This window comes from Eriocheir sinensis, unplaced genomic scaffold, assembly GCF_024679095.1.
Source record: "Eriocheir sinensis breed Jianghai 21 unplaced genomic scaffold, ASM2467909v1 Scaffold453, whole genome shotgun sequence".
Taxonomy (NCBI): Eukaryota; Metazoa; Arthropoda; class Malacostraca; order Decapoda; family Varunidae; genus Eriocheir; species Eriocheir sinensis.
In genome coordinates, this window is record NW_026111780.1 from 54,361 (window position 1) to 68,035 (window position 13,675).

General features: G+C 53.7%; 1 protein-coding gene across 1 annotated transcript; it reads right to left on the reverse strand.

The window, feature by feature from the left end:
- Positions 1 to 1,580: 1,580 nt before the first annotated feature.
- Positions 1,581 to 10,558, reverse strand: LOC126992391 (uncharacterized). Its single transcript, XM_050851101.1, has 2 exons — positions 10,246 to 10,558; positions 1,581 to 2,098 (listed from the first exon to the last, which is right to left on the reverse strand). Exons 1-2 carry the CDS (start codon positions 10,456 to 10,458, stop codon positions 1,868 to 1,870), a joined length of 444 nt encoding a protein of 147 aa, XP_050707058.1. The 5' UTR covers positions 10,459 to 10,558; the 3' UTR covers positions 1,581 to 1,867.
- Between the last annotated feature and the right edge of the window lie 3,117 nt (positions 10,559 to 13,675).

Consider the following 13,675-nt stretch of genomic DNA (forward strand, 5'->3'; position numbering starts at 1 on the left):
GCGCCGACGGTTTAGTGTTCAAGGATACGACACGCGTCCCTTCCTCCACTCGTATCCCCGCTCCACCCCGCCTGGTCCCCGGGTTCACGTGTGGCACAAGCCTTTATCATGATGGCTGGATGGACGCCCTTTGGAGCACCCCGGTAACGCTAAAGGAATTCTGTGCCATCTTGAACCTCCCCAGACTCCTGTACGTCCTTGTGTGAGCCTCGTCCGCCAGCAGCGTCAACTGGAGGGCGTGCAAAAGTGGGCCTTCAAGCAGCACCTGGGCGCCTCATACACAACCTACTTAACCCTTTGGATGCGGATTTCCAACAAGAAGACATCACCAAGCTACAGGAGTGGAACAAAAAGTGGCTGCCCCAATTTAGTGAAGAAAAATGTGAGGTCATGCATCTTGGGAGGGGAAATCCAGCACACCAATACTACATGGGGAACACTCCACTACCCACCACAGAGGCACAGAAAGACCTGGGAGCATATGTTACCAGGCTACCAGTGAAGGTGAAATCCGTGACAATCGCAGCGGACGGGTTAAGGGCACTCCCCCAATTGAATATCTCCCCCTTCAGGACCAGTATCCCAAAATCCGATGAGGTCAGGGACTTCAGTACCCAGCGGAACATATCCCTGCTGCCCCCCCCCTCTCCTTCCCCGTACACGTGTTCCCGCACACCACATCACCCTCCAGCACACTCGTTTACGCACAAAGAGATACAGGCTCAGCCCAGTGACCTCTCGTGAAAGAGATAAACGGCTCCACACACACACACACACACACACACACACACAAACACACAGAAAGCATGACACAAAACAAACACAAGCACATATCTCTGAATGAAAGATAACTTATCATTGTCTGATACGAACTGTTTACGTGTGTGTGTGTGTGTGTGTGTGTGTGTGTGTGTGTGTGTGTGTGTGTGTGTGTGTGTTTGCGCGCACATTATCACTGTCAAACATCAGTGGACTTTTCATTGTGCGAACAAAGGTTCTAGCATCTACAGTACATGTAACAGACATGTTTCTGTTTTTTTTTTTTTTTTTTTTTACATTTGTTCATTAGCGCCGCTAGGCTTACATGACGGGGTCTCATGGTTGGCCCAGGCCGTTAGTTGCTCGAGGAGATATTTTATAGTGGCGCCATAGTGCTTGGCTCATGCTGCCCGTAGAAGTGTGCCGACAGACCGACTCTATCAGCTGGCGTCAGCCGCAGCGACCAAGTCGGTCTGTCGACGAGGACTGGCGTATGAACAGTATTGCAAAGGACTTTATCGTTTTCCAAGTCTGAACCGACGATACTATCGTAAAGTATTTTACAAGGGTGGCAGAGCTGTGTGTGTGACGCAAACAGCACAGACGCGCCTCACAACAGTGGCAATGAAGTCTTTGCCGGACGGTCGAAAATTTGAATCAAGATTGTGGGCACGAGAGCAAGTGTGTGTGTGTGTGTGTGTGTGTGTGTGTGTGTGTGTGTGTGTGTGTGTGTGTGTGTGTGTGTGTGTGTGTGTGTGTGTGTGTGTGTGTGCGGTTCCGTGAGATAAATGAATGAAAACAATTTTATTTATAATCTTTTTAATAGATAAAACTCGATAATTACTTCGTACAGTGTATTAGAAAACGTCAATAAATAAACAATAAATAATATAAATATTAAACAAGTAATATCAGTGACTTCGGGAGGGAAGACGGAGGAGGGTGGTGGTGGTGGTGGTGGTGGTGGTGGTGGTGGTGATGGTGGTGGTGGAGGTGGTGGTGATGGTGATGGTGGTGAGGGGACATGACGGAGGCGGTGCTGAGGTCAGCGCCGTGCCCAGGGCGCCGCGTCGTCCAGGCTGACGGCCACGCTGACGCGGTGCTGAGGTCAACGCCGTGCCCAGGGCGCCGCGTCGTCCAGGCTGACGGCCACGCTGGCGCGCCCCTCCACCCCCGCCTCGCTGCGCGCCACACAGGTGTACACGCCCGCCAGGTCCTGCCGGAAGTCGGCCAGCACCAGGTAGGCGTGAGGCAGGTGTCGGCCGCGGCCCAGCTGGAAGGCGTCGGCGCCGGGCGTCCACGACGGCAGCGGCTTGTCGGCGGCGTCCCGCCACTCCACCTCCTGCACGGCGGCGGCGGCGTCCACCCAGCAAAAGAGGAACGCCTCGGCCAGGGGGGCCACGGCCACGCTGCTGCCGTTGGCGATGACGGGCTGGGGGGCGGCGGGCCTGGCGGGCGCGGCAAAGACCATGAGGGGCATGGAGAGGGCCACGGCCACGGCGAGGGCCACGGTCAGCGCCAGGCTTGATCTGGAGGCCATTGTAAGACTCATGGTGGTGGTAGTGTTTGCTGCAGCAGCGACAAAAGTATACTCTTGGTAGCAGCAGTAATAGTAATAGCAGTACCAGCAGCAGCAGCAGTAGCAGCAGGAGCAGCACCAGCAGTAGTGGTGTCTGTGGTGTTCCCAGGTCGCAAGTGACGCCCTCAGTCATTGCTGCCTCATATAAAGCCTTCACGGCCTCTCCTCCCCCGGCCCCAGGCTCCCCGGCCCCAGGCTTCCCGGCCCCGGCAGCCACAGCCGTCCTGGACTAGACGGGTGCCACGCGTGAACCCGGAGGCCAGGCGGGGCGGGGATGTGGGGGGAGAATGGAGGAGGTGGGATTGGACGCGTGTCGTATCCTTAAACACTAAACCGTTGGCGCGGACGTCACGTCGCTTCAGGGAACGAGGCGCCGCGGCTGATAACGACCCGGGGAGAAGTCTTGACGCCGATAATCCCGCGGCGGTGCAATCTGCTGCCTCCGTGAGCGTGACCACCGCAAAAAAAAAAAAAAACATTAGATAGAGAAATCATCCCAAGAAAACTGATTCTGAGCTCAGAACGCCTCGCTACGTCTCTCTCTCTCTCTCTCTCTCTCTCTCTCTCTCTCCCCCACACACTATCGGTGAATGAATGAGATTCGTCACGTTATCAAGATAATCTCAGCGCCCGGCGTCCAGGAGGTAAGAGGTGGCGCAATGCTGTGTGTGTGTGTGTGTGTGTGTGTGTGTGTTCGTCTGTCGGCACGCTACGGACATGCCTCACTAGTAGCCAACACGTCCCGGACACGCACCGGGAAGATCCAAACGTTTGCGTCCTCGTCACGCTGGTCAGAGGTGTGTGCTGGGTGGCGGGGCGCGGGTGGAAGGTGCGGCCATCCGTCGACACTCCGACCGGGAATCGAGCCCGGGACCTCTCCGTGGTGGGCCGAGCGCGTTGACCGCTGCGCCACGCTGGTCATGGCGGTGCGATACGGTGACTAAAAAAAAGTTATCATCGCTAAGTTTCTCCTCCTGCTAATGCGACGAATCTAATTCAGAGAGAGAGAGAGAGAGAGAGAGAGAGAGAGAGAGAGAGAGAGAGAGAGAGAGAGATTTATACCTATGAAGATGCACCAATTGATTTGTCATACTCGGATAAGTCTCTCTCTCTCTCTCTCTCTCTCGTCTGGTCGGATAGATGGGCGATGCCCTTTAACGTGGACAAGTGCCAGGTCCTTCAAGTTGGAACAAGAAATAAGAAGTTCGATTACGAAATGCGCGGCGTTAAACTCACAAGCGTTCAATGCGTTAAGGACCTGGGGGTCAAAATCGCGTCAAACCTCAAATTCTCACAGCAATGCATCGATGCAGCAAATAAAGCGAACAGAATGTTGGGCTTCATTAAAAGAAACTTTTTATTCAAGAATAAAGATGTAATACTTCCACTCTACAATAGTTTAGTCAGACCCCACTTGGAATATGCGGTACAGTTTTGGTCTCCCCACCATGCAAAGGACATTGCTAAATTAGAAGATGTTCAGCGTCGGGCAAAAAAAATGATCCCTTCCTTGCGCAATAAATCCTACGAAGAAAGGCTTTCCACCCTTAACATGTTCTCTCATGAGAAACGTCGCCTCCGAGGAAAACTGATCGAATATTTTAAAATACTTAATGGTTTCACGAATGTAGACAGAACAAAATTGTTTATGATCGATGACACTTTGCGCACGAGGAACAATGGCGTAAAACTCAGATGTAGACAAGTAAATTCAGACTGCACCAAATTTTTCTTCACCAACGTTGTAGTGCGAGAATGGAATAAGCTCCCACCGTCAGTGGTCCAGTGTAACACGATTGACTCCTTCAAAAACAAGCTCGACCGTCACTTCCTTCAACTTAATATTAACTAAACTAGAAATGCAAAGTTTTGGAGCCGTCTGACAAATGTAGTATCATTTAGGTTTAAGGATAGATCACCTAGTCTGGACCATGGGGTCTGTGAGGTCTGAATTTCTATGTAAATATCATGTAAATCTTCACACACACACACACACACACACACACACACACACACACACACACAGACATACAAACGTTGTCTCCCACGCTCCTTATCTCTCCTCGCACGAGTGTTCGGCACAAGTTCAATACGCGTTGTGACGAAAGAAAGGCCCGGGGTACGTTTTGCCGGAGGGGGCGGGGCCAAGGAGGGGTCGAGGATGTGTCGGCGGGTATATATTGGTGTGCCGCGGGAAGGCTGGGTCACTCAGCTTCCTCACACAACGAGTAGCAACACTACTCGCCGAGAAGTGGCTGAGAGCACTGAATTGTTGGAACAGCCTTCACAACCACCACAAAAACAACCTCTACAACCACAACAACTGCACCTGCCTTTGTTGACAAGACCGATATCACTACAAGCGTCACAATGGCCTCCACATCAAGCCTGGCCCTGACCGTGGCCCTCGCCGTGGCCGTGGCCCTCTCCATGCCCCTCATGGCCACCGCCGCCCCCGCCGCCGCCGCCCCCCAGCCCGTCATCGCCAACGGCAGCAGCGTGGCCGTGGCCCCCCTGGCCGAGGCGTTCCTCTTCTGCTGGGTGGACGCCGCCGCCGCCGTGCAGGAGGTGGAGTGGCGGGACGCCGCCGACAAGCCGCTGCCGTCGTGGACGCCCGGCGCCGACGCCTTCCAGCTGGGCCGCGGCCGACACCTGCCTCACGCCTACCTGGTGCTGGCCGACTTCCGGCAGGACCTGGCGGGCGTGTACACCTGTGTGGCGCGCGGCGAGGCGGGGGTGGAGGGGCGCGCCAGCGTGGCCGTCAGCCTGGACGACACGGCGCCCTGGGCACGGCGCTGACCTCAGCACCGCGTCAGCGTGGCCGTCAGCCTGGACGACGCGGCGCCCTGGGCACGGCGCTGACCTCAGCACCGCGTCAGCGTGGCCGTCAGCCTGGACGACGCGGCGCCTTGGGCACGGCGCTGACCTCAGCACCGCGTCAGCGTGGCCGTCAGCCTGGACGACGCGGCGCCCTGTTCACGGCGCTGACTTCATTGTCTTCATCATCGTCATCATCAGCCCCGCACGCCGCCCCCCCCTGCCGTGGCCACACACCCACACGCCGCCGCCCCTGCCGTGGCCACACACCCACACGCCGCCGAGCTCCACGAAATGTTCACATTATTTCATTGTGTTTCATCACATTTATTTATTCATTATTTATTGTGTTGCTGTTGATTGCCAACGCTTAACTACAGTATTTATTGAACGCTGTTATTTATTTTTTGTAATAAAACATGTGAATGTAGATACCTTTGTGTTCCCATTTTTGCTCACACACACACACACACACACACACACACACACACACTTAAACAGGTTCGTATCTCAAACACAACGGTGATAAGCAATCTTTCAATTATGGATCTTCGTGTGTGCAGTGTGCCATTCACCATGGTTTGATCACGAGCCAGACTCGCGATCCCCGCCACCCTCCGCTATGGCCTGGGGCTCAGGTGGGGGACTTTTGGGCGCGGCGGGAACCTCGGACCACACCTGGGGCGGGTCACAGCCCCGACTGACACCCGCACCAACTCGTGCTGGCTGTACAGGGGCAGGGGTTAGGAGGCTGCAGATCCGTCTTCATTCCACCCGGGTATCGAACTCGGGATCTCTCGGTTGTGCGGCGAGTGTGGTAACCATTCCACCATTGGCGCATTGCTGGCAGTATTGTCTGTGGTGTTCCCAGGTCGCAAATGAGGACTTGAGACTTTAATGCCTAATGTAGAGCCTTCACGGCCTCCCCTCCCCAGCCCCAGGCTCCCCGGCCACGGCAGCCCAGGCACCCGGCCGGCAGCCGCCCGGATTAGAATAATTGTGCCACACGTAAACCCGGAGACCAGTCGGGCGGGGCGGGGCGGGAGAGGAGGGGAAAGGGTGGGGCCAATAGGGGAGAGAGAGAGAGAGGGAGGAGGGGGCAGGGGGAGGGAGGGGTTGTTGTTGTAACTTCAAATCCGTATCCCCCAACACTAAACCGTCGGCGCGCACGTCACGTCGCTTCAGGGAACGAGGCGCCGCGGCTGATAACGACCCGGGGAGAAGTCTTGACGCCGATAATCTCGCGGCGGTGTGACCTGCTGCCTCCGTGTGCGCGACCACCGCCGCGAACACCACCACCACCACGACCACCACGACCACCACTGCCATCATTGCCGCAACTACAGCTAGCACACACTACAGCTAACAGTGTCACCACCACCACCACCACCGCAGTTCCCTCATGTCCACACTGGGGGCTGGAGTGCCACGTTAAGGGTCGCGGAAGTGACGTCTGGCGCGGTGTGTTTTGGGCTCATGTCTCAGTTCTGAAGGCCGAGGTTCGATTCCCGGCACTCTGCGGTGAAGACTGAGATTCTTCATTGTTGTTACAGTTTCTCTGATCAAAGGTTGTATACGTTCAGGCTGCCAGACTCAGGTGAAGGCAGGGAGGTGACATGACCGCAGCGATTTTTTACGTGCTGCCCGTAGCGCATGTAGACTTTCGCGAGGGGTCTCTTGGACGGCCCCAGCCCGATAGTGGCGCAGGCGAATTTTATTTATAGTGGCTGCCGTGATGTGTGACTCTTGCCTGGCCCATGATGCCCCCCCGGTGCTCCACTTGGCCGAAATAGCTTAAGTTAACCCCTTGACCGCGAATTTCCTACAAGAAGACAGCACCAAGCTACAGGAATGGAGCAAAAAGTGGCTGCTACAATTCAATGAGGAAAAATGTAAAGTCCTGCACCATGGGAGAGTTTATCCAGCACACCAATACCACATGGGAAACACTCCACTATCCACCACAAAGGCAGAGAAGGACCTGGGACTATATGTGACCAGGCTACCAGTGAAAGCCGAATCCGTGCCAATCTCAGCGGACGGGTTAAGGCTAAGTGAAGGTCTGGGCAGCATGTGGGTAACCTTCAGCCACTCGGCGATGGTTGAACATTGTCAGTGTGCATGGGTGGGATTCGAACCAAGGTCCCACACGCCCGCACGCTGACCACCCGACCACTTTTTCGATTAGGGTGAAGGGGAGAACACGACATGATGGAGAGGACATGTGTGTGTGTGTGTGTGTGTGTGTGGAGCAGCGTGGAGGGAACGTGAAAGTTACTGAGGGCGACAAGATGCGTGAACGGTCTAGAAAATCACAGTTGTCCGTACAGATGCATTGGTCTGCGGGACAATCTGGACGAACAGGACATCGAATAAAGTTGGAAAGTTTCGTTTAGTCGGCGAAACATCTGTGGTCATATGCCGGGGACGTCGAATAAGAAAAACATAAAGAATACAAAACAATTAACGAGCATCTGGACCAAGACAGGACACTGGACAGGACCTATTGAACACACACACACACACACACACACACACACACACACACACACACACACACACACTCTCGCGTATCCCCATCGCTCTGACGCAAATCGTTTTATCAGCCTCTGAAGCGGAACCGAAACAGAAACCCGAACGGAACGAATCTTGAATCATGAAAGAAAACGGGATGTAGAAAACGGGGTGAAGAAAACGGGATGAAGAAAACGTATATACCTGCGTGACCTCCCGATGCCCCTCCACCTGCGTCCCTCCATCAGCAGTCTCACACACACACACACACACACACACACACACACACACACACACACACACACCAGCGTCTGTCCTGGAGTTTAGCACCATACCCTCATCTGAAAGGCCCCCCCCCCTACCGGCACCCTCATACTGCACCCCCCCCCCCCCCGCCACCCCCCAGCACCACCACCACAGCCTGCCCACGGATACGTCAGATCCCCGTTCCCCTTTCCACTTTTTGTACTTTTTTTTACGAGTTTGCTTTTAAATGTATCTATAAGTTGTTCGTTTTCAGCGCGACTCAACACGAAACAACAACAACAACAACAACAACAAACACAACAAAAACAACTACTTCACTGTATGATCTAACACTTTGAGAGCCCTGCCTGTAATGCTACCTCGCGGGGCGCCACCTCTCCTCCCCTGAGCCTCACCCGTGCTGCTCAACAACCAGCATCATATCCAGGACAAGCTCTCGCCATGGCACCGGCAGTCTGTCCTGGGCATCAGACACCAGAGCCAGTTCGTAGTGACGCAGGCGACTGTTTATAGTGACGCTGTTTTATTGGTTTAATTAACCCGTCCGCTGCGATAGGCACGGATTTGGCTTTCACTGGTAACCTGGTAACATACACTCCCAGGTCTTTCTCTGCCTCTGTGGTGGATAGTGGAGTGTTTCCCATGTGGTATTGGTGTGCTGGATATCCCCTCCCAAGGTGCAGGACTTTACATTTTTCTTCATTAAATTGTAGCAGCCACTTTTTGCTCCATTCCAGTAGCTTGGTGAGGTCTAACTGTAGGCAATCCGCATTCAAACCCAATATGCAGTTGTCGGGTGCTGCAACAAGCTTCCCCTACCCCGACGTTGTTGGTATAAACGATCAACACACCAACACATCAGTAGTATTTACAGCAGCAGCAAATTGCCGACACTTACCCTACTGTTCGTTCCTCACTCATACAGACCGTGCTCGACCTCCTCTGTCTTAACGAAGGAAAGTTGGAAAGTTTCGTTTAGTCGGCGCAACATCTGTGGTCATATGCCGGAGAGAGACAGATGGGGAAGGAATTATAGAAGAAGGGAAAGTTTTGTTCAGTCGGCGCAACATCTGTGGTCATATGCCGGAGAGACAGAAGGGGAAGGAATTATAGGAGAAGGAAACAGATCACAGGAGACGGGACACAACCCCCGATTAATACCTGGTACCCATTCACTGCTGGGTGGACAGGGGCGTAGGGTATCGGAAAAGCCACCCAATTTTTTCCACTCCGCCCGGGAATCGAACCCAGGCTCTCTCGGTTGTGAGCCGAGTGTGCTAACCACTGCACCACGAAGCCCCCTGTCTTAACGAAGCTCGAGGGGCCTGAACCCTTCCTTATCGGCGCCTGACTTGCTTCACGCCATAGACTTTGATGCCTCACACTCTGCATCCTTCTCTGCCGCTTCCTCCGCTATCCTTGACAGGGACAAAAGACGGTGAGGTGTGACGTAACGGTGTGTGCATGGGGGCGGGGTACAGTACGGACTTGTCACAGTCGTGTGGTCAACATGTCAAGGTCACGTAGCAAGGCTGAGAAAACCTTTAGTTCTCCGGTCACTCAACGTTCGGCGGAGATAAGACACACACACACACACACACACACACACACACACACACACACACACACACACACACACACACACACACACAGTTCGTGTCTCACAACCCTGATAAGCAATCTTTCATTCACAGATCTGCGCGTGTGGTGTGCCATTCACCAAGGTTTGATCACGAGCCAGACTCGCGCTCCTCGCCCGGCTCCGGAATGGCCTGGTGGCGGCTTAGAAGGTAATGGCAGTTGCGTGAAATTAATAAAAGAATGTTTTATTTATATATTTTTTAATATATCAAAACTTGATAACTACTTTGCACAATGTATTAGAAACACTTCAGTTCATCAAGATGTCAATAAATAAGTAATAAATAAGATAAATATTAAACAAGTAATACCAGTGACTCCAGGAGGGGAGGAGGCGGGTGGTGGTGGTGGTGATGGTGGTGGTGGTGGTGATAGTACTGGTGGTGGTGATGGTGGTGGTGGTGGTGGTGAGGGGGGAGACAGAGGCGGTGTTGAGGTCAGCGCCGTGCCCAGGGCGCCGCGTCGTCCAGGCTGACGGCCACGCTGGCGCGCCCCTCCACCCCCGCCTCGCCGCGCGCCACACAGGTGTACACGCCCGCCAGGTCCTGCTGGAAGTCGGCCAGCACCAGGTAGGCGTGAGGCAGGTGTCGGCCGCGGCCCAGCTGGAAGGCGTCGGCGCCGGGCGTCCACAACGGCAGCGGCTTGTCGGCGGCGTCCCGCCACTCCACCTCCTGCACGGCGGCGGCGGCGTCCACCCAGCAAAAGAGGAACGCCTCGGCCAGGGGGGCCACGGCCACGCTGCTGCCGTTGGCGATGACGGGCTGGGGGGCGGCGGGCCCGGCGGGCGCGGCAAAGACCATGAGGGGCATGGAGAGGGCCACGGCCACGGCGAGGGCCACGGTCAGCGCCAGGCTTGATCTGGAGGCCATTGTAAGACTCATGGTGGTGGTAGTGTTTGCTGCAGCAGCGACAAAAGTATACTCTTGGTAGCAGCAGTAATAGTAATAGCAGTACCAGCAGCAGCAGCAGGAGCAGCACCAGCAGTAGCGGTGTCTGTGGTGTTCCCAGGTCGCAAGTGACGCCCTCAGTCTTTGCTGCCTCATATAAAGCCTTCACGGCCTCTTCTCCCCCGGCCCCAGGCTCCCCCGCCCCAGGCTCCCCGGCCCCGGCAGCCACAGCCGTCCTGGACTAGACGGGTGCCACGCGTGAACCCGGAGGCCAGGCGGGGCGGGGATGTGGGGGGGAGGGGGCAAGGGGAGAATGGAGGGGTGGGATTGGACGTATCCTTAAACACTAAACCGTCGGCGCGGACGTCACGGCGCTTCAGGGAACGAGGCGCCGCGGCTGATAACGACCCGGGGAGAAGTCTTGACGCCGATAATCCCGCGGCGGTGTGACCTGCTGCCTCCGTGTCCGCGACCACCGCCACCACCACCACCACCACCACTTCCACTTCCACTGCCATCATTGCCGACACTACAGCAAGCACACACTATATCCAACAGTGTCATCACCACCACCACCGGGGTCAGCACCTATCTCTCATGTCCACACTGGGGGCTGGAGTGCCACGTTAAAGGTCGCGGAAGTGACCTCAGACGCGGTGTGTTTTGGGCTCATGTCTCAGTTCTATGGGCAGAGGTTCGATTCCCGGCACTCTGCGGTTTAACTGACCAAAGATTGTATATGTTTATGACGTCATCTTTAGGTGAAGGAAGAGAGGTGACATGACCGTACCGATTCTTTTAGGTGCAGGCTGTAGCGCCGGTGGGCTTTCTCGCGGGGTCTTTTGGACAACCCCAGCCCCACGCAACCCATTACACGGGTATAGTTTAGACTCCACAGCGATAGGCAGATCATAGTGTGAAAGGGATTTGGGAGTGTTAGTGAACTCTGACCTAAAACTAAGGAAGCAATGTATTAGTGCGAGGAATAGGGCTAACAGGGTATTTGGCTATATTAACAGGACGGTAACCAACAGGAGTGCAGAGGTCATCCTCAGACTCTATTTAGTGTTAGTTAGGCCACACTTAGATTATGCTGTTCAGTTTTGGTGCCCACACTACAGAATGGACATCCACTTGCTAGAATCAGTTCAGAAGAGGATGACCAAGATGATTCAGGGGCTGAGGAACCTCCCATATCAAAATAGGCTGAAACATCTAAACTTACATTCACTAGAGAGACGAAGAGTGCGGGGAGATCTGATAGAAGTATTCAAATGGGTCAAGGGTTACAACAAAGGCGATATAAGTAAAGTACTGAGAATTAGCCAGCAGGATAGAACACGCAGTAATGGTTTTAAATTAGAAAAGTATAGATTTAGGAGAGATATAGGCAAGCATTGGTTCAGTAATAGGGTGGTGGGGGAATGGAATAGACTCAGCAATCACATAGTTAGTGCAGGGACGATAGCTTGTTTTAAGAGTAGACTGGATAGCTACATGGACGAGGACGACAGGTGGCAGTGAGGTGTGGGTGCAGTAAGGAGACAGGGTACTGGAGCGTACGCCCGTACCGAAAGTAAACGAGGATCAGGCCTCTACCTGTAACCCCTGAAACTACACCTCACGCACCGTGAGTAGTGGGGGGGATTCTTGAGCTGCCCTGTGTGGGCCACCCGGCCTCTTGCAGTTTCCCTGTGTTCTCATGTTCTTCTTATGTTCTTATGTTAGTGGCGCAGGCGTACTACATTTATAGTGGCTGCCGTGATGCACGACTCTTGCCTGGCCCTTGCTGCCCCCGGTGCTCCATTAGACGGAAATCGTCGCGGTTAGTGTGGGTTGAAGACCTTTGAAGCCTGTGGGTAACAACACCTTCCGCCACTCGGCGATGGTTGAACATTGCCTGTGTGCATCGGTGGGACTCGAACCCAGGTCCCAGGGCCAGCACGCCAACCACTCGGCCACATTCTCGATTAGGGTGAAGGGGAGAACACAAGCTGATGGAGAGGACGTGTGTGTGTGTGTGTGTGTGTGTGTGTGTGTGTGTGTGTGTGTGTGTGTGTGTGTGTGTGTGTGTGTGTGTGTGTGTGTGTGTGTGTGCTGGGGAGCAGCGTGGAGGGAACGTGAAAATGTTACTGAGGACGACAAGATGTGTGCACGGTCTAGGGCAGTGGTTCCCAACCTTTTTCTTCCTCTGTACCCCTTGGGCATTTTTATAGGTTCCCGTGTACCCCTAAAAGTTCAGAATAAAAAACGATGAAATTGTAGTATTTTGATATTATTTTATAATGAAATCTGTATGTGTAGACTGATGATATAATTCAAATAACAGTTTTGCTTACGAAAATTAGGAAATAAAAAAAAAAGGCGACTTGGTTCAATTTGACTGCAGATTACAACACCATGTATTGTACAGTAGCGGTTACTCTCTCGGCCCCAATGGACCCCTTGAAAAGTGCAAAAATACCACTGGGGGTACACGTACCCAGGGTTGGGAACCCCTGGTCTAGAGAATCACAGTTGTCCGCACAGATGCAGTGATTCGTGGGAGGGCCTGGACGAACAGGACGTGCAGTCAGAAAATATATAGTTTAATGCAATTTACGAACGTTTGGACCAACACGGACGTTGGAGAGGACCTATTGGCTAACACACACACACACACACACACACACACACACACACAGACAGGGAAATGACGCACATACGTTCAACAGGAGGACGTGCGAAGGTACACACACACACACACACACACACACACACACACCTGGTATCCCCATCGGTCTGACGCAAATCACTTTATCAAACTGTGAAGCGGAACCGAAAGACAAACCCGAACGGAACGAATCTTGCGGCGCGAAAGAAAACGGGGCAAAGAAAACGTATGTATTTGTATGTAAGTATATGTATGTATGTATGTATGTATGTATGGGTATATGCATGTATGTCACTTTTTTTTTTTTACATTAAAGAGCAACTCAAGGGCAACAGAAAGAAAGAGTAGAAAAAAAAGACCGCTACTCACCGCTCCCACAACAGACAGAAGTAAAGAGTAGCCAAAAGAAAGGTCAGTTTCGGGTGGAGAGGTGTCTTGATACACTGCTTGAAAGAGGTCAAGTCATAGGCAGGAGGAAATGCTGACGAAGGGTTTACCAGTGTCAAGGGATGAAAGAATGGAGATGCTGGTTAACTCTTCCATAAGGGGTTTGAACAG